This window comes from Scyliorhinus canicula, chromosome 12 (genome assembly GCF_902713615.1).
Source record: "Scyliorhinus canicula chromosome 12, sScyCan1.1, whole genome shotgun sequence".
Classification (NCBI taxonomy): Eukaryota; Metazoa; Chordata; class Chondrichthyes; order Carcharhiniformes; family Scyliorhinidae; genus Scyliorhinus; species Scyliorhinus canicula.
The window spans coordinates 26,623,999-26,649,482 of record NC_052157.1 but is presented as its reverse complement, the minus strand read 5'-3'; the positions used below and the strand labels follow the sequence as shown (position 1 = coordinate 26,649,482).

At 46.5% G+C, this 25,484-nt stretch overlaps 1 protein-coding gene across 3 annotated transcripts in view; it reads right to left on the bottom strand.

Annotated features, from left to right (window-relative positions):
* The window catches only part of atp8b4 (ATPase phospholipid transporting 8B4), a 372,477-nt gene that overhangs the window by 5,383 nt on the left and 341,610 nt on the right, over nucleotides 1-25,484 (bottom strand). For all 3 annotated transcript variants that reach the window (XM_038813489.1, XM_038813490.1, XM_038813487.1), the window contains 7 exons: nucleotides 23,482-23,623; nucleotides 18,746-18,929; nucleotides 17,555-17,778; nucleotides 15,386-15,469; nucleotides 12,647-12,892; nucleotides 3,727-3,865; nucleotides 3,086-3,216 (listed from right to left, as the gene is read on the bottom strand). In XM_038813489.1, coding sequence (XP_038669417.1) covers nucleotides 3,086-3,216; nucleotides 3,727-3,865; nucleotides 12,647-12,892; nucleotides 15,386-15,469; nucleotides 17,555-17,778; nucleotides 18,746-18,929; nucleotides 23,482-23,623 — 1,150 coding nt within the window. The remainder of the gene's footprint in view (nucleotides 1-3,085; nucleotides 3,217-3,726; nucleotides 3,866-12,646; nucleotides 12,893-15,385; nucleotides 15,470-17,554; nucleotides 17,779-18,745; nucleotides 18,930-23,481; nucleotides 23,624-25,484) is intronic.

Here is a 25,484-nt window from a genome sequence, read left to right as displayed (position 1 = left end):
CGCCATCATGCTGCCTTTACCATTAATATGTTTGTTATTTGTTTTAGCACAGCCTGCCATCCTTTCCTCAATTGTATAGAGGGTATTCACCTCCTTGCTACCCCTTGGGAGTGCAAGCCACCAGGTCCCTGTTTGTCAGGGTTTGCACAAATTCACACCAGCGGGACTACCAGAGCGTCGCAAGAGGCCGGTGAATTGGGCATCCTGCTCGTAAATGTGCTACAATTTTGGTATAATGACCTCTTAGAATCATAGAATTTACAGTGCAGAAGGAGGCCATTTGGCCCATCCGGTCTGCACTGGCCATTGGAAAGAGCACCATACCTAAGCCCAAACCTCTACCCTATCACTTTTAGCCAGCAACCCCACCAAATCTTTTTTGGACACCAAGGGCAATTTAGCATGGCTAATCCACCTAACCTGCACATTTTTGGATTGTGCGAGGAAACCGGAGCACCCGGAGGAAACCCACGCAGACACAGGGAGAATGTGCAGACTCCACACAGATAGTGACCCAAGCCGGGACTCGAACCTGGAACCCTGGAGCTGTGAAGCAACTGTGCTAACCACTGAGCTATGACCTATTTGAATGTTCGCAGCGGGTCTGGGCAGGAGCTTCGTTGGGGCTGTCGGAAACTTTGTCGGGGTTGGGGGGGGGGGGGGGGGGGGGTAAGGCCGGGAGACTCATGACAGATTTGATGAAATCTGTTCTTTGCCTGACGTCTTATTCAATGGGCTGTTGGGAATTCCCGCTGCTGGCTGGTGACTCAGGGGAATCCTCCCCTCTGTTTAAAGCGTCAGCTGTGCAGGTTTGTTTTGGTTATGTAGATATGCACTTCAGATGAAGAGGTGGCAAAGGACCAGCAAACTGATGCGGTTTGAGACCTGGATATACATCAAGAATTCTATCCTTGGCCTATCCCAGTTGACTGGCTTTTCATGCAGGTAGTTTCCCTCTTTTCCAGGCTATTGCCACAGTGGTCCAACTATCCTGGCAAAAATGATTTGCCAGCCATCTATCTGGCGGTGGCCTACTGGCCTTCAGTTTGCCACAACTCCTGATAAACAGGCGGAACTATCAGCATGAAACCAGGAGTTTGTACAAATGTTATTACAATCCTATCTTTTGGGAGTTTGTTGAGTGCAGTTGCCTAGGAAGCTTCAGATTTCCAAGCTGCTCCCACATTAATAGATTTACCAAGGGATTTAGGCTGGTAGCATTAATGCAAATGTAATTTAACATTGATAAATACAAACTCATACATATGGTTTCAAAAGCATGGTTGGTAACCATTAAAATGAGACAAACTAAGTTATGAGAGAGAGAGAGAGAGGTCTGGGTGTGATAGCTGGCATGTTATTTTCAGTGTGCCGACAGTTAGGTGAAGAACAATAGAATTATTGGATAACCAGCTGCAACAATCAAATGTAAGTCAACCGAAGTTATTCTATTTCTTGGCAATGCACCAGGGAGACAACACGTTAGGGTGTTGAATTAAACATCACAAAAATAAAGTGCTATATACATTGGAAAAGATACATGAGAGGGCAACAAACAAAAAGGGAATGAGCTACAAAAGAGTTAAAGAAACTTAACCTCTCCAATCTAGAAATAATTCAATTCATGGGGGCATAATTGAGCTGGACAAAACATTACAAATCTTGATAGGATAAACCCTGATTATTCTAGATTAAATCAAAAATGGAGGAACTGCGGGAATAAGTTAGAATTGGTGAAAAATAACTTCAACAGCAATTAGGGATTCCTTCATTCAAAATATTGGGTGGGATTTACCGGTCGCGTTGCGCCCGAAAAGCAGCGCGGTGCGGCATCAAGCCACCGATAGATGCTGGGTCGATCCCACGTCCAGAATCTATCTGGCTTGCCGCGAGGCAAAGATCAAACGCGATCTTGCGAGACGTTGCAATGTGAACCCCGCCCATTGCGGGCAGGATCACTTTCTGGTAAATATGCACATTAGAGCGAGACAGCTAGTCTCACTTTTAATATGCAGATTCCTGAGGCGTGGGATCAATCTTCTTCACCTCAGAGACCTCGGGCGAGCGCCGTTCCGTACTTGTCCCCACAAACAGGGACCAGACGGAACGGCATTCATGGGGGCCTCCCAGGGGATTAGAGGCCCCCAGGTGCATGCCACCTGGGCAGGGTGGTACCCTGGCACTGCTGGTGCCACCATCTGGGTGCCAGCCAAGGTGCATGATATACCTTCAATTCACCGAGATGCAGAGACAGCGAGTGAACATTAGGCTTTATTAATCATGAACTTGCCTAGCCACAGTCAGTTGTACAGATGAATGCCGCCCACAGGCGGCCGGTCTACATATGGCCCCGGTGAGGGCGGAGCCAGAGGCGGAGCCAGAGGCGGAGCCCACCATGGTTACAGTACAGTACCTGGAAGCAGCTCGTATCACCACTTCCAGGTCATAGGTTACAGTATCATACATGCATTAGGTGAATACATTCACTACAGTGCACTGACAAGGTGCCCAGGTGGCACTGCCAGCTGGCAGGGGCACTGCCAGGGTTTCAGGCTGTCACTGACCAGGTGCCAAGCCGGCATTTTCTGCAGGAGGTGATCGGGCTGGGGTGTGCCCTGTGTGGGTATGGGGAAGCCCAGGGTCCTTATAGTGAGGTCTTCTTGCAATGGGGCATCGAAGGAGCTTCAGGGGTCATGTCAGGGGCTTGTGGATTGGGGCGCCACTTAAAAATGGCGTACCGATCTCTCACAAAACTGAAGAGTTCCGGTGAGTGGAGCTCCTCAGTGCAGAAAACGGGGCTAAGTGCAGCCTCGTCGGGGAGTTCCTTACTGAGGTCCCCAATCTACCCGGATGCACTCCGAGCGCCGGAAACACCTGGATAATCTTGTATAACGGGACTCTGTCCCCACTCGAGTAGATTGCACCCATTACTGAAGTAACAAAGGGAAAACATTACAGCTATTCAACGAATAATAAATCTCAAGGTTGGACAAAGCTGACTTGGATGGTGTTACAATGTACATTCAGAGTCTTTCTTTTAAAGCACAGGTGAAAAACGGTCCAAGATAAAGAACTGAATACGTACCCTGTCACTCAAAGTTGGTTTCAAATCTACCATCAGGAACCTGATTGCCACCACTGGTACGATGCATAGCACGGTGGTCACAATGATGACAAGCCACACGGTAAGATGGACCAGGGAATTCCGAGCATTTCCTGGAGGCACAAGTATTTAAAAATATTCTTCAGAACGCTTAAGTATCTGGAGCACTGTTGCTGATTTATATTCAATATTTGTGATGAAGTTGGAAACATGTTCCTTGTGAATTGCTTGCAAGTAGTGGAAATAATCTGAGGGCATCAGGATCAATGTAAATATCGTTCCACAAAGATTTAGTCATTATTTTAATATTGCTTATTTTGCATCTTTAAAAATTGGCGCAAAAATAAGTTTAATCAAAGAGATCCATTCCTAATTTAAAGTTGCCATATCAATTTGAGCTGATTGCTACCTAAATCAGTGCCAAACTAAAACAGAAGATAATTCAAATGTTTAAAAATGCTTATCACAAGATGGTGACCTTAGCTTCCAGTTGTCTACTTCATTAAGTTTTAGAGCTTAATATGTTCGGGTGATGGCAAAATATGTTAGTCGGCAATTAGTCAGATTAATTGGTGCCTACACTGCTCCAGCAAGATTGCCCGCATTAAGTTCCAGAGACTTACCTACAAAAGGAAATTGGCTTGGAAATATTGAGAACAATCCATTACTGTGCATGGCAAACAAGATGGAGAAGTAGATAGCCACACTCCCCCAGATGAAGAAGTGGTTGACCGCTGTCCAATAGCTGGTGTCGAGACCAATCTGTAAATAGAACCAGAAAAGTCAACCTTGGGAAATGAGCGTCACTGGCAAGGTTGGCATTTATCGGCCCACCCAAAGAGTCATACTGGATTTGAAACTTTAACTCAATCTCTCTCGCTCCACAGATGCTGCCAGACCTGCGGGGTTTTCCCAGCACTTTTTGTTTTTATTTTAGACTTCCACCATCCACAGTGTTTTGCTTTTATTTTCGTGCCCAATCCTAGCTGCCTTTAGAGGCTGGAGATGGTGTTTTTGAACTGTCACATTCCATGTGGCAAAGGGATTCCCACAAAATACTACTTAGCGGTTTGATACAACTGAATGGATTGTTGGGGCAATCCAGAGGGCAGTTGAAGAGTGAAGCACTGGACTGGATAAAGCAGCAGATTTTCGTCAATGAAGTATATTTGTGTAGGTATTTTGTTTACAAGATAAAAACTTCAAGTTAATTTCTACTGATACCGCATTCCTTCTTTAACGTCCAGATTTTTTCATACCAAATTAAACATTTTCAAAATGCCATTGGGGTATTTGAACTCAAGCGCTCGGAATTGTTAGGCATCTGGATGACCAGGTGAGTCACATAACCACCACAGTACCATTTCTATGTAATCAATCTTGTATGCTATATTTCTGTACAGATTTACAACCCAAAACAATTAAATTTAAGAAAAGCTTCAAAACGAACAATGACATTAAATGCAGAATTACTTCAGTAACAATTACGCAGCACAAACACTGCACAATCATATTACCTTTTAAATAATGGCTTGATTTCATATTAATCATCAACTTGATGATTTATTTTATGGCCAAGAATTTTAATTATCCACATCATGTTGCGCATCAGAAACGTAAAGGATGAGAAAACTAGAAAATTTAACAAATCTATAAAATATAAGCTTGAAGAATTAATGGATCAATGATGCAGCTATTATACATATCTATTAGAAACAGGGTGTGATTTACCGGCCATGTCCCTCCAGAATCGGGATGGGCACAGCCGGTAGATCTCGGGGACGTCTCTTCTAGGATTCCCGATGGACGTTACGCCTCGCGAGATCTAACGAGATTACGCGAGATGCAGCGATCTGGATCTCGCCTATAATTGGCAGGAGCCCGACCTGCAGAGTCAAGTGAGCTTAAAAGCCCACTCAACTCCGCTGACGCCAGATGAACCAGCTTCCGGGATCTAGCGGCCTCGCTGACGAAACCCCAACCGGGCGCCGTTTCGCATTGGTCCCCACAAACGGGGACCAGGTGGAATGGCACTGGTCCCAGGCAACTCCTGGGTGGTTAGTATCTGGGCAGGCATGGCTGATACAACCTGGGTACCTTGGCACTGCCAGCCTGGCACCCTGGCAGTGCCAGGCTAGCACCCAGGTGGCGGTGCCAGGCTGGCAGTGCCAAGGTACCCAGGTGGCATTTTGCCCACACTGGGGATCAGCCCAGGGGTGCCTTGCCCGTATTGAGGTGGGTTGCGGGGGGCTCGAGGACCCCCCAACAGGTGAGTTGGGGCATTGCGGGGGGTCTGGGGGTTGATCAAGGGGTCGAGAGGTGGGGGCAAATGACACAATGATCGCTTCCTCCACTGACGAGCGGAGCTTCTCAGTGCAGGAAATGTGGCTGAGTGAGGCCTCAGCAGGATGTTGCCCACTGAGGCCCGGAGAAAAGAGTTCCATTAAATAGCGAGGCCGTTCCCGGCGCCCTGCTAATCTCACTCAGAACGGAGTCTCTTTGATTTTGATTAGATCGCGCCCACAACTGAAGGTTGTGCATTTGTTTGTGAATGGATCCCTGTGTTTAAGTCCAGTTGTAATAAAATTAGTAACATCTCGCCATTAAGGAATTCTGGAGGACTGTTAATTCGCTTGCACTCATTTGCACACCACGTGCTATCAGTTTGTGTTGCAAACTTACCCTGACGGGCGAGCAACATGGGAGAAATCCATTTTGTCAGCTGCTTTCCTGCCAAATTGCAATCTTTTACAAATCAAAAACGTAACACTTCTATTCTATTTGAGAATACTGGAGCGGGTTTCTCTGTCCCGCCGCACCAGATTTCTGGTTCAGCACCCTGGCAGGATTCTTCGTTTCGCTGGCTAGTCAATGGGGTTTCCCATTGTGGGGCAGCCCCACGCCATGGGGAAACCCCCGGGCTGCCGGCAAAACGGAGCATCCTGATGGCAGAGAATTCAGCCCCTGGTGTTTGTCCAGTAGATGGAGTTAAACTTTAGCACCCGATTATAGAAATTACACTCAAATAGTTCTTTGATTATACTTTACTTTGACTAATCAATTGTGATCATACATGAAATACATACAAATTCACATATTCTATGGCAAAGAAAAGGAAAGCTCTATATTTGAAAGTCCAAAATAACCAACAAAGAGCTTTTAATGAGTAGTCACTGTTGTGATGTAGGACATATGACAGCAAATTCGCACACTTCAAGGACTCACAAACAGCAGTTAACATAAATAATCAGACAATGTTTTAATAGCACTTCCACTGAACCTTTTCTATCATACTTGGTTTATCTGGTCAGCTCTAATCGCGATATAATTAGGTTTAATCTTAGTGGCCAATCTAAGGTTACAGCCACTCACTCCAATGTTGGTCATTCAGGCTCAAATCTGATTGAAACAGAAGACATAGGGCTCCAGCTTGAGATAATATCCATCTAAGGCTGATTAAGGAGTTAGGAGAGGTTCTCAATGAGCCACTTGTCAGACAAGCAAGGGAACCCCAGAGAAATCTGCACTCCATATCTCACCATGGGTCAAGAACAAACTGACCCTATCTAGGCCCACGCCCCAACCCTATCCCCAGAATCCAGTAACCCCAGATAATCTTTTGGACACTAAGGGGCAATTTAGCATGGCCAATCCACCTAACTTGCACATCTTTGGACCGTGGGAGGAAACCGAAGCACCTGGAGGAAACCCACGCAGACACGGGGAGAACCCAAGGCCAGCACTGAACCTGGGTCCCTAGCTCTATGCGGCAGCAGTGCTAACCACTGTGCCACGGTGCCGCCATGTATGTATCGGCACTGCTCCAGAGAGTTGATAGAAGGTAAATCAGTTGGTCAAGATATGGACAGTTGTGTATGCTGGTCTAACATAAAAATTGGATTTAAAACCACTGCAATTGAAAGCCACTTGTGTACCATTCACAAGATGCAATGCAGTAACTCACCAAGGTTCCTTAGGCAGCACCTTCCAAACCCACGACTTCTACCATCTAGAAGGACAAGATGCAGATACTGGGAGCCCCACAACTTGGAGGTTCCCCTTCAAGTTACTCACCACCCTGACTTGGAAATATATCACCGTTCCTTCGCTGTCGCTGGGACAAAATCCTGGAACTCCCTCTCTAACAGCACAGTGGACAGTGGGTGTACCTACACCTCAAGGACTGCAGCGGTTCGAGAAGGCAACTCATCACCACCTTCTGAAGGGCAACTAGGGATGGGAAATAAATGTTGGCCTAACCAGTGACGTCCGCATCGCGTAAATTAATTTAAAAAAAGACAGCACCCTGTCAATGTGTACTGTGTCCATGAATGTGTGCTGTGATACCTAAAATGGCTCAGGCTGGGAAGGGGAGAGATAATCGGAGGTAATTCTACATAAACCAACTAAAAACAAAGGTATCAATACCAATAATTTACATCCAATAAAAAGAATCAGTGCCACGGTTTACGATAAACTTTGGAAGGCAAAAAGGCCACTTCACGAACTTTAAAAATAAAGATTACACATCATCTGCCAGACTTCATAGGAACCACTAGGTGCTGCTCTAATATCAACTGACATGGGTTTTCCCCTAAATTGCCACACTGTTCAAAACCTGCCACATTGAGACAGGCACAAATAGCACACTTTTATGCAAGGTGGGATATCATTTGTTATCTCTTTCAAACTACGTAGCTCTCCACTTATAAGTCTTACACATTTACATCCCATTAAACACTTAATGTCCTTTTAATTGGAAAATTGGATTACTAGTCAATCTGGCTTACTTAGTAAATGCATGCAGGTCGAGTGTGGCACAGTGGTTAGTTAGCACTGCTGCTTCACAGCGCCAGGGACCCGGGTTTGATTCCGGCCTTGGGTGACTGTGTGGAGTTTGCACGTTTTCCCGGCACCTGCGTGGGTTTGGCCATGCTAAATTGCCCCTTAAGTGTCCAAATACGTGCAGGTTAGGTTATGGGTTGCAGGGTTGCGATGCTGCTCTTTTGGAGGGTCTGCGCAGACTTGATGGGCCAAATGGCCTTCTTCTGCACTATAGAATCCAAGATGATGAATGCCTTTCCCAAAAGACTAATATCCCATTGAATACATACAATTTAACACTTGCAGCCAAGACATTTAACTGTCTTGCTAGCAGCTTTTTCTCACAGTTAATTCTCTCGTACTACAGTTTAGAACTAATCTAAATCAAGGTATTGGTTTATTGATTCATAAAGTACCCAGTTTATCATTAGAACCACTTTGTAAACCCATCTAGAGTGTGGTGACAGCACTTTCTTTAACAAAATATCTCAATCCTCAGAATTATATTGATGGTTCAATCTCAGGATTCAGCTTACCGCCGATGTCAAAATTGCTGCGGATATAATGCTACTGTCTTTGAAGAACACAGGTATAGATTTCCACCCTTCACAAAGATACAGCTCCTGGAGTGGGAGATTAAAGAGGCTGGTCCACTCAATTTCCTGAAAGGAGTGACTAATTACAGATAAGACCTGCAAGAAGATAATGCTCCATCAAACTGTATAAGCCCTCCCCAACGAAGTTATCAGCTCAAGGTTATCCATTCAAGCCTCGATCCTACATCTCCCAGTCCTGCCCAATTACTTTCACAGATGCTTCAATTTAAAATGACTGGCATTCCAGCATTTGACCAAATGTCAAATCTTAGCCATTGTTTAAAACAAGTGCCTCTATTTAAATAGCTCTTAAAATTAACTGGTCCTTCATTGTCTTTTAAAAGTCAAGGGTATATTCCAGTTGATTTAGGTGACTTACACATATTTAATCCGTCAATTTATTTCACAAAGTAGTGAAAGCTGTGAATTAGAGATGCCTAAGGTATGTACACAGCTGTCCTTATTTTCAATAAATAGAATATATTACGGATACTGCAAATAAAAGCAGAAAAAACTGGGAAAACTCAGCAGGTCTGGTAGCATCTGTGAAGAAGCATAATTGGCATTTTGAGTTCAATGGGACTCTTCTACGCACACATGTAAGCCCCCATAGTGTATTCTCCATGGCAACGCGTCTACCGATCAGAGGCCACCTGTCAACCAATCAGCGCTTTCTTCCCATACAGTAAAAATTGTTCTTTTTCCTTTACATTGGTATTTTGGAAAATGTTCTGATGAGTCCAAGATGAAAATTTTGATATGTCTCTTTTTTTCAGTACTACTCAAGTTCTGTACTGCCAAATGATGATAGGTTATCGATTACTGGATTGATTTGACTGTATCTGTAATTTATCCACTTTAATCTGCTGTCGAGTAATCCCATTGAATAGCAAGTCGCACTTTTGACGGTCCGATAGTATAAGTGACTTTGCTCTGCTTAATGCTGATAGTGGCCGAGAAATTTGGACAAAAATCCCATACCTCAGTATCTCTCTCAATGGATTAACATACAAATTAATTTTACTAATTTTTTTAAATGTTCTAATTAAGGGGCAATTTAGTGTGGCCAATCCACCTACACTGCACATTTTTGGGTTGTGGGGATGGGATTGACGCAGGCACGGGGAGAATGTGCAAACTTCACACGGGCAGTGACCCATGGCCGGGATTGAACACAGGTCCTTGGCGTCGTGAGGCAGCAGTGCTCACCACTGCGCCACCATGCCACTCCAGTTGGTTGCCTCATAATACAGCATCCAAACTACCTGAATGCTAATATATTAAAAATAATTTGAGGACCTCTGGCCCTATCAGATGATACTCTCACAAGACGAAATCAATTAACGGCTGGATCATGTGTTGGCGTACGTTATTTTCCCTCTGCAGGATTTAAATATGTATTTCTGGTAACTTCACAATGAGCATCCACACTTCTGATTAAAACATAGCAGTACATTACATAATCTATTTATATACTGTAAATTATTTTTGCAATATATTTTCCTACTTATCACTGCCACTACCATACTTGCTTCGGACTGGATGTTTAGGAAACAATGTACAATGCAACACAGCTTTAATGGTAATATGGCCTATTTAACTTGGTCAGTGAATGACCCATCTCTAAAAGGCTTATTTATCCTTCAATTCCAGTGGATAAGTTCAAATGTTATTCTACCCCATTGTCGGTCAAACAGGCAGTCAGTAAATGGATGACATGATCTGCTTGTAGCTGGGGTTGTTCCACTTGGAACATTCTGGTGACAAGACCCACGTTCTCTGACTGGATTGCTTTAGAGAGGGCCAGTCTGGACTTGATGGGCTGAATGGCTTCCTTCTGTGCTGTAATGACTTTGACTCCTTAGTATTTTATAGCACACACTAAACATACAGGAAGTTTGCTGGGCAATGTTAATTTGATCCAGACCGTACAATATTCCCACACATTAGGAATTTTGGGAGGGAATTAAATGCTTGTGTTCTGCATGCATTTATGCAGAGTTACTTGAATAACTTTCTTCCACTTTTGAACGATCAAAGTGCCTCAAGGTTAAGCTAATTTGAAAGCCTAAAGACTGGGTACCTTCTGAGAATTAGATTCAGCCATCCATTTATTAAGAATTAATTGAATTACTATTTTATTGTTCATGAAGGAGTTGCTTATGGGGGCATCAGACTTTAATTGAAGTAAAACTATTCCGTACATGGCAACAATGACATGATTATTCATTGCCTGGGACAACATTTTCTAGTTGGTGGTAACTGGGAATAACTTTCACCAGTTCTGTGCCTGAATGTGGGACTTCATCTTTTAGGCTCAAACGCTATGCAATGCTAAGAAGAAGCTGGAACTCTTGGCACTGAAAGATGACAATGTTAGAATTATTAATGTGCTCATAATAACACCCACTGCACTTCCAATATATTGTGTGACACCGAGCGGGATTCTCCGATTCCCCAGCGCATGTTTCTCAGCGGCGTCCCATTCGCGGGAGGTGGGATTCTACACTCCCACCGCTTGTCAATGGGATTTTCCATTGAAGCCACCCCACGCCGTCGGGTAACCGGCTGCCGGCTGGAAATGTGAATTGCAACGGCCAGAGAATTTTGGCCATTGACTCCACGGGTTGGATTTTACCGGGGATTGATTGTGGTGGGGGAGGGGGGAGGAGCGACCACGATGTTGGTACCAAACCAACCAATTTTTAAAAAGGCCACTCCGCAGCTTAAAAAAGCTGGAGGTCAGAATTCCCTCCCTCAGGGGTCGGAGGTTCCACCCTCAAGAGCTACTGAGTGATTCAGAAAGATGAGTCCCATCATCCCTTGTCGTGTCACAAAACGCACTGTACGAAACAAAAGACAAGAAAGGTGTGGACACCTTGGGCTATACAGATAAAGAACTCCCTCTTATTGAACAACAGATTGAGTTGCCCGGGGACGTCGAGTCTCGTGTATTCCAAGCTTTTCTGCCGGCCTATAAAATCAACCAGCAGCTCTACTGTGATAGGGTCCTGGTGGGACCGAGAGTGGACGTGGAGATGGGTGGGGGGACAAGGTGCCGGTTTTGGAGGCTAGGCGGGGACGCACAAATTGGGAAGTTACGTCTTGCAGGATGCCCCCAAATTATGTGCTTTCCACCTTTCCAAGTGTCGCGACAACAAAAACAATCAGCCTTCCCACTCTCACTGCTCAGCGTGTTACGGCAGTGGAAGTGTGTGGAAGGGGCTTTAGTGGCCAATAATTGGCCAAGTAAGGCCCAGAAATGCTTACGGGTGAGTGGCCTAGTGGGCGTCTTACTTACGTTCTGTATCATGGGGACTGGGTCACGGGTGGGTGGGAAGGCAGGGGGATTGTGACACGACATATGCTCCACCACGCCCTCCTTCTAGATCCCCTCCAGATCACTCCTTCCTCTAGATCATCCCCTTGTTCGTTCATCCCACCATTCGTCGTCAAGTTCTGAGTCGCCTGGATCCTCGTCTGCCAAATTCCCTCCTCAAACCCCTTGCACCCCCTATATCCCATTCCCCTCAAGATGCTGTTCTTGACCTACCTTTCCAGCCAAATCTTTGATTGCCTCTCCTAAATACTCCTTCACACCTGTGAAAGGGCTTTTCCTAATTTATTAAGTACTCTGGATAGAGGCTCATTATAGAATTTACATAGAATTTACAGTGCAGAAGGAGGCCATTCGGCCCATCGAGTCTGCACCGGCTCTTGGAAAGAGCACCCTACCCAAGGTCAACACCTCCACCCTATTCCCCATAACCCAGTAACCCCACCCAACTCTAAGGGCAATTTTGGACACTAAGGGCAATTTACCATGGCCAATCCACCTAACCTGCACATCTTTGGACTGTGGGAGGAAACCGGAGCACCCGGAGAGGAAACCCACGCACACACAGGGAGGATGTGCAGACTCCGCACAGACAGTGACCCAGCGGGGAATCGAAACTGGGACCCTGGAGCTGTGAAGCAATTGTGCTATCAACAATGCTACCGTGCTTCCCAAAATTATTGTTGTCAACAAACTTAATTTTAAAATTCCTGAATATTTGTGATAACTCTATCACTGGTGTCAAGCTAAAGTAACCTGCACAAACTTTTTAACATCAGAACTTACTTGCACACTAACCACAATCACCAAAGATGTTGCCACAGTAACAGCGAATGACTGGTAATCAGAAAGATGAGTCCCATCATCTCTTGTAGTGTCACAAAATGCACCGTATGGAACAAAGAAAAGGACGATGGATGTGTAGACTCCTTGGACTATACAGATAAAGAACTCCCTCTTATTGAACAACAGATTGAGTTGTCCGGGTTCATAGAGTCTTGTGTATTCCAAGCTTTTCTGTTCATTGACATCCTGAGGAGAAAAATTACATTAGAGACCAAATACTCTCATCAGTGACTCATCCATTAGGCATCATAGTAATGAAAAACACTCTGAACTGATTAACGTGTTACTCTCCATCTCAACAGATAGGCCTTAACCCTTATCTCACCCCTAATTGATCATTAGGTGAATATATTTCCCGAAATGCTGCTGAGTTAGACAAGAGACGAAACAGCACCAAAGTCTAAACTCTGATCAGTTGTGTTGAGTTAGGCTATCTCAGCTCGTGTTGTAAATATAGAGGCTACAACTGATTTAGGGACTGGAAAAACAATGATCAACCAAGTTCCCTTGCCTTGGTTGGTAGATATTGGCTCCTATTAGAAAATGCACATTTGTGAATGCTGGGCAAGGAGAAGCTTAGATGAGGGCTGGGTTTCTCCCGCCCCCCCACCGGGTCGGAGAATCCCCGGGGGGAGGACACGAATTCCGCCCCGCCACCCCGATGCCAACTGCCGTATTCTCTGTCGCCGTTTTTCGGGCGGCACCGGTCGGGGGGCCGTTGACAGTGGCCCCCCCGGCCGATTCTCAGGGCCCCGATGGGCCGGGCGGCCGTCCATTTTTGACCAGTCCCGCCGGCGTGAATAACTCACCTCACGCCCGGCATGACCTGGCAGGTGAGTATGCAGGTGAATATGCGGGGACAGTCCTCGGAGGGGGGGGGGGGGGGGGGGGGGGGGGGATCTGACCCTGGAAGGGTCATGATGGCGTGGCCAGCGATTGAGGCCTACCGATCTGCGGACGGGCTTGTTCCGTAGGGGGACTCCTTCCTTCCGCGCCGGGCCCCTGTAGGGCTCCGCCATATTGCCCGGGGGCTGGCACGGAGAAGAGAACCCCCTGTGCATGCGCAAAAATACGGCGGCAGGTCTGCACATGCGCGGAATCACACCAACCCCTCCTGTGTCCACCTTGCCCCCGGAAATGCGGAGAATTCTGCATTTTCGGGGGCTGTTACGCCGGAGTGGTTGGTGCCGGTTTTCCCGCCGGCGTTGGGACTTAGTCCCCAGAAGGGAGAATCCCGCCCGGGATGTCTCCTCTGGTCAAAGTAGCTAATTAACACTCGGCATCTAGGTTTTCATGCAAAGTGCAGTCACTTGCACAAGGTATTAGACATAATAATAATGATCTTTATTAGTGTCACAAATAGGCTTACGTTAACACTGCAATGATGTTACAGTGAAAATTGGCTGGAGGCAGAGGGCACAATACTTCAGTACCAGCCAGTACCTCAGAGGAGTAGGGAGAGAAAATTATTTGGAGGTCCTTTAATTTAAAAAAGACAAACTAAGAAAGATACGGGGTAACACGAACCTCCAGACTATAGGAAACATATGAGGAGTTCTCGACCATGACTAGGTTTTTGAGGTAACTGATTAGATGAAAATGGGCAAAAAAAGACTGTTGTGTCAGCACATCATCGACCGAATTCACAGTGAGAAGATTTTGATCCTGGACTGGGTAAACATAATACAGTATTCTTTGCTTCTACTTTGACTGTCGTTTAAAAAAAATAACACTCAGTGTTATTTGTTATAACAGTTGGGGCTGTTTAGCACAGGGCTAAATCTCTGGCTTTGAAAGCAGACCAAGCAGGCCAGCAGCACGGTTCGATTCCCGTAACAGCCTCCCCGAACAGGCGCCGGAATGTGTTGACTAGGGGATTTTCACAGTAACTTCATTTGAAGCCTACTCGTGACAATAAGCGATTTTCATTTTTCATTTCATGTAGTGAAGATCCAAGTAAATTGCATTCCTTGTAAACCAAAGACACAACGTACAGGTAGAAAGGGAAATTGTAAGTCCTGGTCTGACTGCTACTAATGCCGATTGTTCGATGCCTGGTTAGTCCATGTTGCAGCGACATTGTAAATTTGTTTACCATTCTCTACATGAACTCTCTGATAAGAGTGCTGAATTGAATGAATTTTGACTGTCTCAATCCAGTTCTCAATCGAACTCAAAAGTACAAAACAGCACTACGTTATCAGGCTCGCTCATAGCACAAGCGTTCCAGAAGCTACCACACTAGAAATGCCGAATGCACACCTAAGATTTGGAACAGAGTAGACGGTACATATTTTGATACATATTTGGGGCCAGGCTGCAGCTGAAATGGTGTTGGTTAAAGAGAGAATCCTTCAATCCATTGAACAATAAATATGCACATAATTGAACAAAGATTGAATTTTTAAAGAGCTGTACTGAATTTCCTGGCAAGCTGTGTGAGGAGAATTTGTTGGAATCTATGTACAAATAGGCTTCTATTATGAAATGAAAATGAAATGAAAATCGCTTATTGTCACGAGTAGGCTTCAATGAAGTTACTGTGAAAAGCCCCTAGTCGCCACATTCCGGCACCTGTTCGGGGAGGCTGGTACGGGAATTATCAGCAAAGTTCCGTGAACTAAAGGAAATTAAACCCTCATTCTTAACGGATCTAAATTAATTCAAAGATTACTTTACCTGATCAAATATGCCCATGGCCAGAACAGGAAGAGATGTGTAAACGATGTTGTATAGGGTGATAAACCACTGGTCATAAACAGTCTGCAAAAAACAAAAAAACTAAAACTATCAACGTCCATACCAACAGATGCAAATTAAATTCATAGAGCGCGATCAAACGGCCAGCTGTGCTCGAAAGGCAGCACGCTGCTGTGCAGCATGGATGATGGAAACCAGAAGGCCCCGCTCCCGGGATCTACCGGCTCGCAACGCCTCGTGAGATCTAACACAAGACTTCGGGTGAGCGTCGTTCAGTACTGGTCTCCACAAATAGGAACCAGATGGAATGGCACTTATGGGGTTTCTAAGGAGATCGGAGTCCCCCAGGTGCTTGCCTTCTGGACAGGCTGGTACCCTGGCATTGCCACTTGGATGCCAGCCTGGCACTGCCAATAAGATCATAGATCATAGAATTTACAGTGCAGAAGGAGGCCATTCGGCCCATCGAGTCTGCACCGGCTCTTTTGAAAGAGCACCCTACCCAAGCCCACATCTCCACACTATCCCCATAACCCAGTAACCCCACCCTACACTAATGGCAATTTTGAACACTAAGGGCAATTTAGCATGGCCATTCCACCTAACCTGCACGTCTTTGGACTGTGGGAGGAAACCGGAGCACCCGGAGGAAACCCACGCAGACACGGGGAGAATGTGCAGACTCCGCACAGACAGTGAACCAAGCCAAGGTGTCCAGGTGACAGTCAGCTGGCAGGGGCTCTGCCAGCCTAGTGCTGCCAGGGTGCCAAGCTGCCATTTCTTTTGCGACAGCAATAGGGTTGTGGGTTCCCCGCACGGGGGTTGGAGGGGGGGAGGGCTGCGGCGGGCCCGCGGACGCCCCTTCACAGTGAGTTATGGCTTGGGGGAGCATCAGGGGTTGTGACGGTGCCTCCAGAAATCACCAATCTCTCGCTACACTGAGGCCTTCTGGCGAGCGGAGCTCCTCATGCTGAAAATGGGGTTATGTGCAGCCTTGGTTGTGCGTTCCCTGCTGTGGCCCCCTATCTAACCTGAGTGATGTTTGAAAGCGTTGTGTTTCTCGGCACTGCGAGCGCCGGGGAACACGTGGCTCAACGTGCTCGACTTTGTTCCCATTTAGTTAAATTGCGTCCATAATCTTCAAAATCAATGTAGCGGTTTTATAAAATAAAGAGCTTGTTAAAGTGAAAACATGCTATATAAACAGAAAGAGGATAATGTAAAAAATATACTTGGTCACATGCTTTGATATAAAGCATTCCGTCTTGCAAGCAAATATCATCAAAATATTCAGAGATGCTGAGTTTCGACAGGATTTTCATTCCCAGAGAGATTTTACAAGTGGTTAATTTCAAGTTCACATAAATCTCAAAAGTCATGTACTTTCACAAGCAAATTGCATTACCTCCACAATAACTTTCATTATTGATTAAATTTTGAACATTTTAGAGCACTTCATTTCCATTTGAATATACCAGGGCTTAGAGCAAATTTGCATTTAGATGATGGCACAGCGGCAGAGTGGTTACCACTGCTGCCTCACGGGACCAGGGATCCAGGTCTATTTCCAACCCTGAGTGACTGTCTGTATGGAGTTTGCAAGTTCCCCACATGTCTGCGTGGGTTTCCTCCGGGTGCTCCGGTTTTCTCCCACAGTTCAAAGATGTGCAAGTTAGGTGGATTGGCCATGCTAAATTGCCCCTTTGTGTCCAAACATTGGGTGGGATTATGAGGTTACAGTGAAAGGGCAGTGGAGTGGGCCTAGGTAAACTGCTCTTTCAGAGGGTTGATGTAGATTCGATGGGCCGAATGGCCTCCTTCTGCACTGTAGATTCTATGATTCACGATTGATTCTATGATGCATTAGTTCAGTTTATATTATGACGTAACAGGATATTACTGACTCACTGTAAAATTTATAATATTACACAAGATATCTACGCAGATTGTAATGTTGAAATTTGCAATATTAACTTCACACAATTTAGAACGCTTCTAAAATTAATTATGTTGCCTGAAAACCCTGAACTCTGCCTAATCGATTCTGACCCTACACCTCATTAGGCACTGAGGTAATGAAATTTCATTTCATTTCGTATTGACTCAGATCTGTCTGGAACAATTGATCACTTTTTCAGATAAACTAACCTGTGCAGAGAATCCACAGAAGAAACCAAACCAGAAGTGTACAAGAGTGAACGCAAAGTTCTTATAGAAAAAGTAATAGAGGAACTTGCACATCCTCAGATAGGACCACCTCCCATGGACTAACAAAAGCCGCTGAAGGTATCGGAATTGTCCAAATGAATAGTCACTAGCTAGGACAGCCTGCATGCCTTCCTGGCCACTGATTCCAACTCCTATGTGTGCACCTGTAGGTAAAGCAACCGCAGTTAGTGCATTGAAGAGTTAAGTTAGGAAAAATATCCTTTGGTTTTGTTCCCAGACTGAGGTTCATTAAGAAAGATAAGCAAAAATCTCAAAAACAATGGCAAGATAACTTCTTAAACATGATGATAAAAGCAAATTACTGCGGATGCTGGGATCCGAAACAAAAACAGAAAATGCGGGGCAATCTCAGCAGGTCTGACAGTATCTAGGGAGAGAGAGCAGAGCTAATGTTTCGAGCCTGGATGACTTTGTCTAGCTGACAAAGTGTTGACAAAGAGTCAACCAGACTTGAAATGCTAACTCCGTTCTCTTGCCACAGATGCTGTCAGACCTGCTGAGATTGTGCAGCATTTTCCGTTTTTGAACTTATTAAACATTCTTGCTCAGCCACTAGTAACTTTATATCAGCACGTTAAATTAATATATTTCCAACCTGACGTTGGAAGGAAACTGCATTACGTTACCCACACAACATACTGAATAACTTCTCATTAACGTTTTAGCAAAGGCACAATTTTACCTTGATTTTAACCAAATTCATTGTTCGGATTTATATATTTTTCCCTCAGATGGAAGGAGGAAAATTATTCGATTGACTATCACAAAGACTGGATCACCCTCATTCCTTGATTTAATTGCCACACACGGGTAGGAACTTTTGCTTGAGAGCAGGAGACGTTATTGAGACACTATTGCCTAGCACCACTGTCCATTTAATAGATTGCTGCGCATTGCATGAAATTATCAGCTGAGTTCTTCTCGTCCTGTTTTAATCTGGGCCACAGCTTTAATTCTTTGATTGGCGGAAGTAACTTTGAGACTTCAAATCAAAGAAACTGACAGCGGTGAAGATCTATAAAAAGTACTTTTTGGCATTTCTGATGCACCATTTCGATATTGATGCAGATTTTAGATTTTAATTCACATTTGGCAGGACACCTTGCTTACTTTTGATCATGCTGACGTCATTTGCTCCATCGCCTATAGCCAGCGTGACAGCTTTTTTGAAGGTTTTGACCAGCTCAACCACTTGGGCTTTCTGTAATGGTGTGACTCTACAGCAAATGACCGTTCTACACATGCTGGCCAGATCCAGGAACTCACGTTGCATGTCTGCTTCGAGGGCATGGGCCTGTATGACAGGAAGCAAGAAATAAAGACAGGCCATTGAACGGTTTAACCAGAAAAGAAATCATTCTTCACAAACGTGAAATTAGGATGAAATTTTGCTTCCAGGAGCCAGCATAGAGCACAGTCGGCCAGATGGATCCTTCCATGCTCTGTGTTTCTATGATTTACATATGAACACTTAAGTATCATGAAAAATACATTCCACCCAAAGGTCACGTACAATTCATTCAATCATGAATCCCACCCCCATCAAACTTTGGCAGAACGGTAGCACAGTAGTTAGACTGTTGCTTCATAGTGCCAGGGTCCTAGGTTCAATTCCCGGCTTGGGTCACTGTCAGTGCGGAGTCTGCGCATTCGCCCCGTGCCTGCGTGGTTTCCTCCAGGTGCTCCGGTTTCCTCCCACAGTCCAAAGACGTGCTTGTTACGTGAATTGGACATTCTAAATACTCCCTCAGTGTACCCGAACAGGCGCCGGAGTGTGGCGACTGGGGGATTTTCATAGTAATGACATTGCAGTATAAGCCTACTTGTGACAATAATAAAGTTGATTATTATTATTACTTTGAAGATCAACAAGCACAGGTAAACCTGGAGGGGAAGTTTTGTAACTTTTCTGTCCAGATCGTTTTTTGCCTGCAGCATCTTTACTGAAAGTCAATTCAATGTGTTTTACTCTCCACTTAGTGATCTGTGCTTTCTTACCCGAGGGGTGTTAATGATCAAAAATGAAACTTTTACAGTGCCAGCATCAAGCACTATGCAGGCCACAGGCCAGGCATATGACAGCTGCATGCGGAATTGAACTCCTTCCATTTTGCCCAAACATCTCTCATCCCCCAACCATAGAAGCTCTGACCTTACTGCACCACTTCTGATATTTCTTCCCCTGCCCAGACCAGCCATCCTACGGTCTCTGTGTGAGACTTCCAAAATGTCAAATTAGGGACAGTTTAGTTGTCCAGACCAATCCCATGGAATTCTTAATTTCCAAAATCATTTTGCATGAAACATTTGGGGTTAAAAGAACAACGAACAAAGAAAATTACAGCACAGGACCAGGCCCTTCGACCCTCCCAGCCTGCGCCGATCCAGTTCCTTTATCTAAACCTGTTGCCTATTTTCCAAGGTCTACTTCTCTCTGTTCCCCACCTGTTCCTACATCTGTCCAGATGCATCTTAAATGATGCTATTGTGCCCGCCTCTACCACCTCCGCTGGCAAAGCATTCCAGGCACCCACCACCCTCTGCATAAAAAACTTTCCACGCACATCTCCCTTAAACTTTTCCCCTCTCACCTTGAAATCGTGACCCCTTGTAATTGACAACCCCACTATTGGAAAAAGCTTGTTGCTATCCACCCTGTCCTTACCTCTCATAATTATGTAGACCTCAATCAGGTCTCCCTCAACCTCCGTCTTTCCAATGAAAACAATCCTAATCTACTCAACCTTTCTTCATAGCTAGCCCCCTCCATACCAGGCAACATCCTGGTGAACCTCCTCTTAGCAGACATGGGAAACTTAAATCCCATGTGTCTGGATCAGAACTCATGCCCAATTTGGTCGCAGAGATTAAATAAATTGTAATTTAGCGACACGGTGGCACAGCGGTTAGCACTGCTGGCTCACAGCACCAGGGACCCGGGTTCAATTCCAGCCTTGGGTCACCGTCTGTGCGGAGTTTGCACATTCCCCTGTGTTTGCATGGGTTTCTTCTGGGTGCTCCAGTTTCCTCCCACAGACCAAAGATGTGCGGGTTAGGTGGATCAGCGATGCTAAATTGCCCCTCAGTGTCCGAAAAGATGGGTAGGTTAGATTAAGGGGTTAATGGGATGGGGAGGAGGGGGAGTGAGCTTGGGTGAAGTACTCCTTCAGAGGGTCAGTGCAGACTTGATGGGCTGAATGGCCTCTTTCTGCACTGCTGGGATTCTATGAAACATCAGCTTCAGCCACAAAGATGGCCAGTTCAGCAAGAGGAAGTGTCAAACAGATAGGAGCGGTACTTTGCTTAAGTGCCCATTCTAGGACCAGCAAGTGGGGGGTGGGGGTTATCACAGTTAGACTCCATCCTGAATCCACACATAAAGCATTCGAGCAAGGCTTGCCGAATGGTGATTGAGAACTGGAACCTTGGCCAAACCTTTCTTCCAAGTCACTGTCCTGGCAGATAGCAACTACTCATTAACTTAGCCAACCGAGCTCTTAATTTTGCCATTGTAAGAACTGAATTAATTTATTCAGAACAAGAAGTCAGCCAGAAATGAGCAATTTGTCACTCAGCACAGTGGGTAAATGCACCGTACTCTGTGGTACTGAGTCAAACTGAATAGAAAGGAAATTGGAAGCTTCAATTCCTGTTCTCAGCATTCCAGGACAAAGGAAGGGCCAAAGGGTTCCAAGCAGTAACTGATATCTAGCAACAGCATACGTACAGACATTAATGTCGGACAGGGTCAGCTTTGGCTGGTGAATATGTGAATAATCCAGGCTGATATGTGAGCAAAAATCAAATAGATAAGTTGCTGGGCTGATTGCTGACACACTTACATGAATTACCATCATGACAAGAGAGAGGCAAGGGGTCAATAATGGAGGAGGAAACAGAGTGAGAGCAATTTAACGAGACAGAACTGTAGCCATTCCACCACAACTATCATTTATTTTTTGGTGGCGAGGGCACAACAAAGCAAATAGCATCCGGAACAAATTCAACCCTGATCTTTGCAAAATAAAACTTTCAATAAACATTATCAGGTTATGTTCAAGTCCACTTAATTTATATATATTCATAATATTGATATGCATTATATCCTCAATTTCTTTTGCAATAATAAATTAACCACAACTTCCCGTTTCCGAGGACGCAAGTTAATTATTGTACACAATTTGTCTTACATTATCCCCATAAAATATGCAGTGGTCATAGAAATTAAACTCTCGGCTAATTCAAATTAAAATAGTATTATCTTGGTGCAAATCGACAATATTGTGTATTTTGGGGTCTGAGTTGGGGAGGTGGGAAGAGAGAGGGGGCTGGCAGCAAGGACAGGTGGGGGGGGGGGGTGCTCAACGTAAGTCTCTCAATCAGACACTGAGAGCCTTTGGATGAGGTACCCCCTACAGAAAAAAAACCTGGGCACCACAAGCAGCCTGCACGTGTTTACTTGTAGAGCATGCCACGTGTCGACAGGCCGACCCACACCTGCATTAACAAAAGTGGTGGTGGGACGATGCCCATAAGTGGGCATTAAATGACCGCTTAAGGGTCTTGATTGGTGACTTGGCAGGAAGTCCAACCACAAGCCTTCCTGCCCTGGGCTTAATTTCGGCAGGATCCATTAGGTGATAGAATGCTCACACTCCACCCTCCTGCCTGAATAAATGTGCTTCCTATCGACAAACACACTGGTGGTGAGATGCCGTCGTTGGACTGGGGTGGGCACAGTAAGACATCTTACAACATCAGGTTAAAGTCCAACAGGTTTATTTGGAATAACGAGCTTTCAGAGCGTAGCTCCTCATCAGGTGAGTGAAGAGGTAGGTTTTTTTTTGAATTTAGAGTACCCAATTTATTTTTCCAATGAAGGGGCAATTTAGCGTGGCCAATCCACCTGCACTGCACATCTTTGGGTTGTGGGGGCGAAACCCACGCAAACACGGGGAGAATGTGCAAACTCCACATGGACAGTGCCCCAGTGGCAGGATCAAACCTGGGACCTCGGTGCCGTGAGGCAGCTGTGCTAACCACTGTGCCACTGTGCTGCCCCGAGTAGTATTAATAATTAATAAGTGGCAATGTTATTTTGGATTGTCAGCAAAGCTCAAATTCGATAGGGCTCCAGGTTGAGATAATATCCATCTAAGGGTTGTGGGGGCGAAACCCACGCAAACTCGGGGAGAATGTGCAAACTCCACACGGAAAGTGACCCAGAGCCGGGATCAAACCTGGAACCTCAGCGTTGTGAGGTTGAAGTGCTACCACTGCGTCACCATGCTGCCCTGTGAAGAGGTAGGTTACACAAACACAGCATATATAGACAAAGCCAATGATGCAAGATGATACTTTAAATGTGAGTCTTAGCAGGTAATTAAGTCTTTACAGGTCCAGGCGGTGCGACTGGAGATAGGGATAATCACAGGTTAAAGACATAAATCCAAGATCCCGATTGAGGCCGTGCTCATGCGTGCGGAACTTGGCTATCAGTTTCTGCTCGGCGATTCTTCGTTGTCGTTCGTTCTGAAGCTCGCCTTGGGGAATGCTTACCCAAGTATCACAGGCTGAAAGCCCTTGACTGCTGAAATGTTCCCCGACTGGAAGGGAACATTCCTGCCTGGTGACTGTTGCGACTGGAAAATCCTGCCCCGGGTGGGGAACCTGACCAATTTCCCGTCCTTAATCAGAGGGCTGAGGCCAAATCTCAAACCCTTGCTGTTAGCCCAGCTGAGATGAATGATCTCCATGGCTTAATTACTCCAAGGGTAACCTGCTAAGCTGTAAAGGGAGCCACACAGAAAAAAACCCTCATGACCACATTCAGTATTCATACTTACTAAACTGCGTCCGTTAATAACCAGTGCGTAATCTCCCATGATGGTCTCTTCGATCACTGATTCTAACTTCAAACTCCCATTCTTTTCAGAGATGCCATGCCCATTGCAAACAGGTGTCCCCATCATTTGCTCTGTTGCTTTCCTAGAATGTAAAACACATTTAAGAACTTTGCAATTTTATTCAAACACACTGACCTAGATCAATGTCATTAAAATAATGTTAATTGGAAATTCAAAGCTCTAGTTCTTTTCAACAAGCCAGAAACCCTTTCAGGAATTGAGGGCGCGATTCTCCGCAAATGCGGAGAGTCGTGAAGGCTGCCGTGAATCTGGTCATGTTTAACGGCAGCCTCCGCCCCCCCCCCCCCCCCCCCCCCCCTCCCGGGACCCGATTCTGCTCCCCGGTCGGGGCTAGCAGCGGGGCCCCGTGAACCTCGGCATCGCAGGCTTAGCAAACTTCGCTAAGCCCGCGCGCCAAGGTTAACGGCGGCTGACGCAAACGATGATGTCAGCCGCGCATGCGCGGGCCGTTATGCCCCTCGGCCGCCCCGCGGACTGATCCAGTGGGGCGGCGGAGGAACAAAGAGTGCGCGGGGTTCGGACCCGCTGCCCGCGATCGGTGGGCACCGATCGCGGGCCCATGCCACCCTTGGCACGGCCGCGGTGGCATGGTTCTCCAGAACGGCACTTTGCGGCCGTTTTCACGAACTGTGAGAGCAGGTGTGTTGGAGTTCGTGAAAACGGCCGTAAAGGCCTGGGAACTCGGCCCATCGGCCGGTCGTGGGGGGGGGAATAGCGGGAGGTCGGGAAAAATGTCGGGAAGGCCCTCCCGCTATTCTCTGACCCGTCGTGGGGGGCAGAGAATCGTGCCCTGAGTCTTTCACTCAAGAAATTTTTTGCTTTCTTCTAACTTCACAAACTGTAAAATAAAACTCTGCATAACTTCAATGAGACATAATTGTCACATCTATGCTTTTGTTCCGGGTCAATCAACTGCTACCTATGTAATGTCTAGAATATTTTCTCTCAAACCGAGGTTCCTCTATGGGTTTGAGAAAAGGTGGTTGCAGTGGAGTGGTGGGAGGGAAGAGTGTGCAGTGGACGGGGGGAAAAAGGGAAGGGGAAGAAAGAGGGAGGGGGAGAAAAAGAGAAGGGACGAAAAAAGGGGCGGGATTCTTCCCTACCCAGCGGGGCGGGGGGTCCCGGCGTAGCGGAGTGGCGCCAACCACTCCGGCGTCGGGCCTGCCCAAAGGTGCGGAATTCTCGCGGTTGGCACCATGCCGACTGGCGCCAAAACCGGCACCAACGGCCTTTGACGCCCGCCGCCCGCGCCGGGGCTGGCCGAAAGGCGTTCGTCGGTTCGCGCATGCGCCGGTGGTGACGTCAGCGGCAGCACCACCGGCACATGCGCGCTAGGGGATTCTCTTCCACCTCCGCCATGATGTAGGCCGTGGCGCCGGCGAAAGTGAAAGAGTGCCCCCACGGCACTGGCATGCCCGCCGATCGGTGGGCCCCGATCGCGGGCCTGGCCACCGTGGGGCACCCCCCCGGAGTCCGATCGCCCCCCCCAGGACCCCGGGGGCCTGCTCGCGCCGCCGATCCTGCCGCCACCAGAGGTGGTTCAAACCTCGGCGGCGGGAGAGGCCTCCCAGCGGCGGGACATCGGCCCACCGCGGGCCGGAGAATCGCCGCAGGGGGCTCGCCGCTCGACGTGGCGTGATTCCCACTCCCGCCAATTCCCGGGGGGCGGAGAATTTCTGCCATGATGGGGGCGGGATTTTCGGCGGCCCCGGGCGATTCTCCGACCCTGCGTGGGATCGGAGAATTTCGTCTTAGGAGTGGGAGAAAGAGAGGGGGAGAAAGAAAGAGGGGGAAGAAAGAGGGAGGGGAGAAGAAAGAGGGAGGGAGGGGAATAAAGAGGGAGGGAGGGGGATGAAAGACGGAGGGAGGGGGAAAGAGGGTGGGGGGGGGGAAGAGGGTGGGAGGGGGAAAGAGGGAGGGAG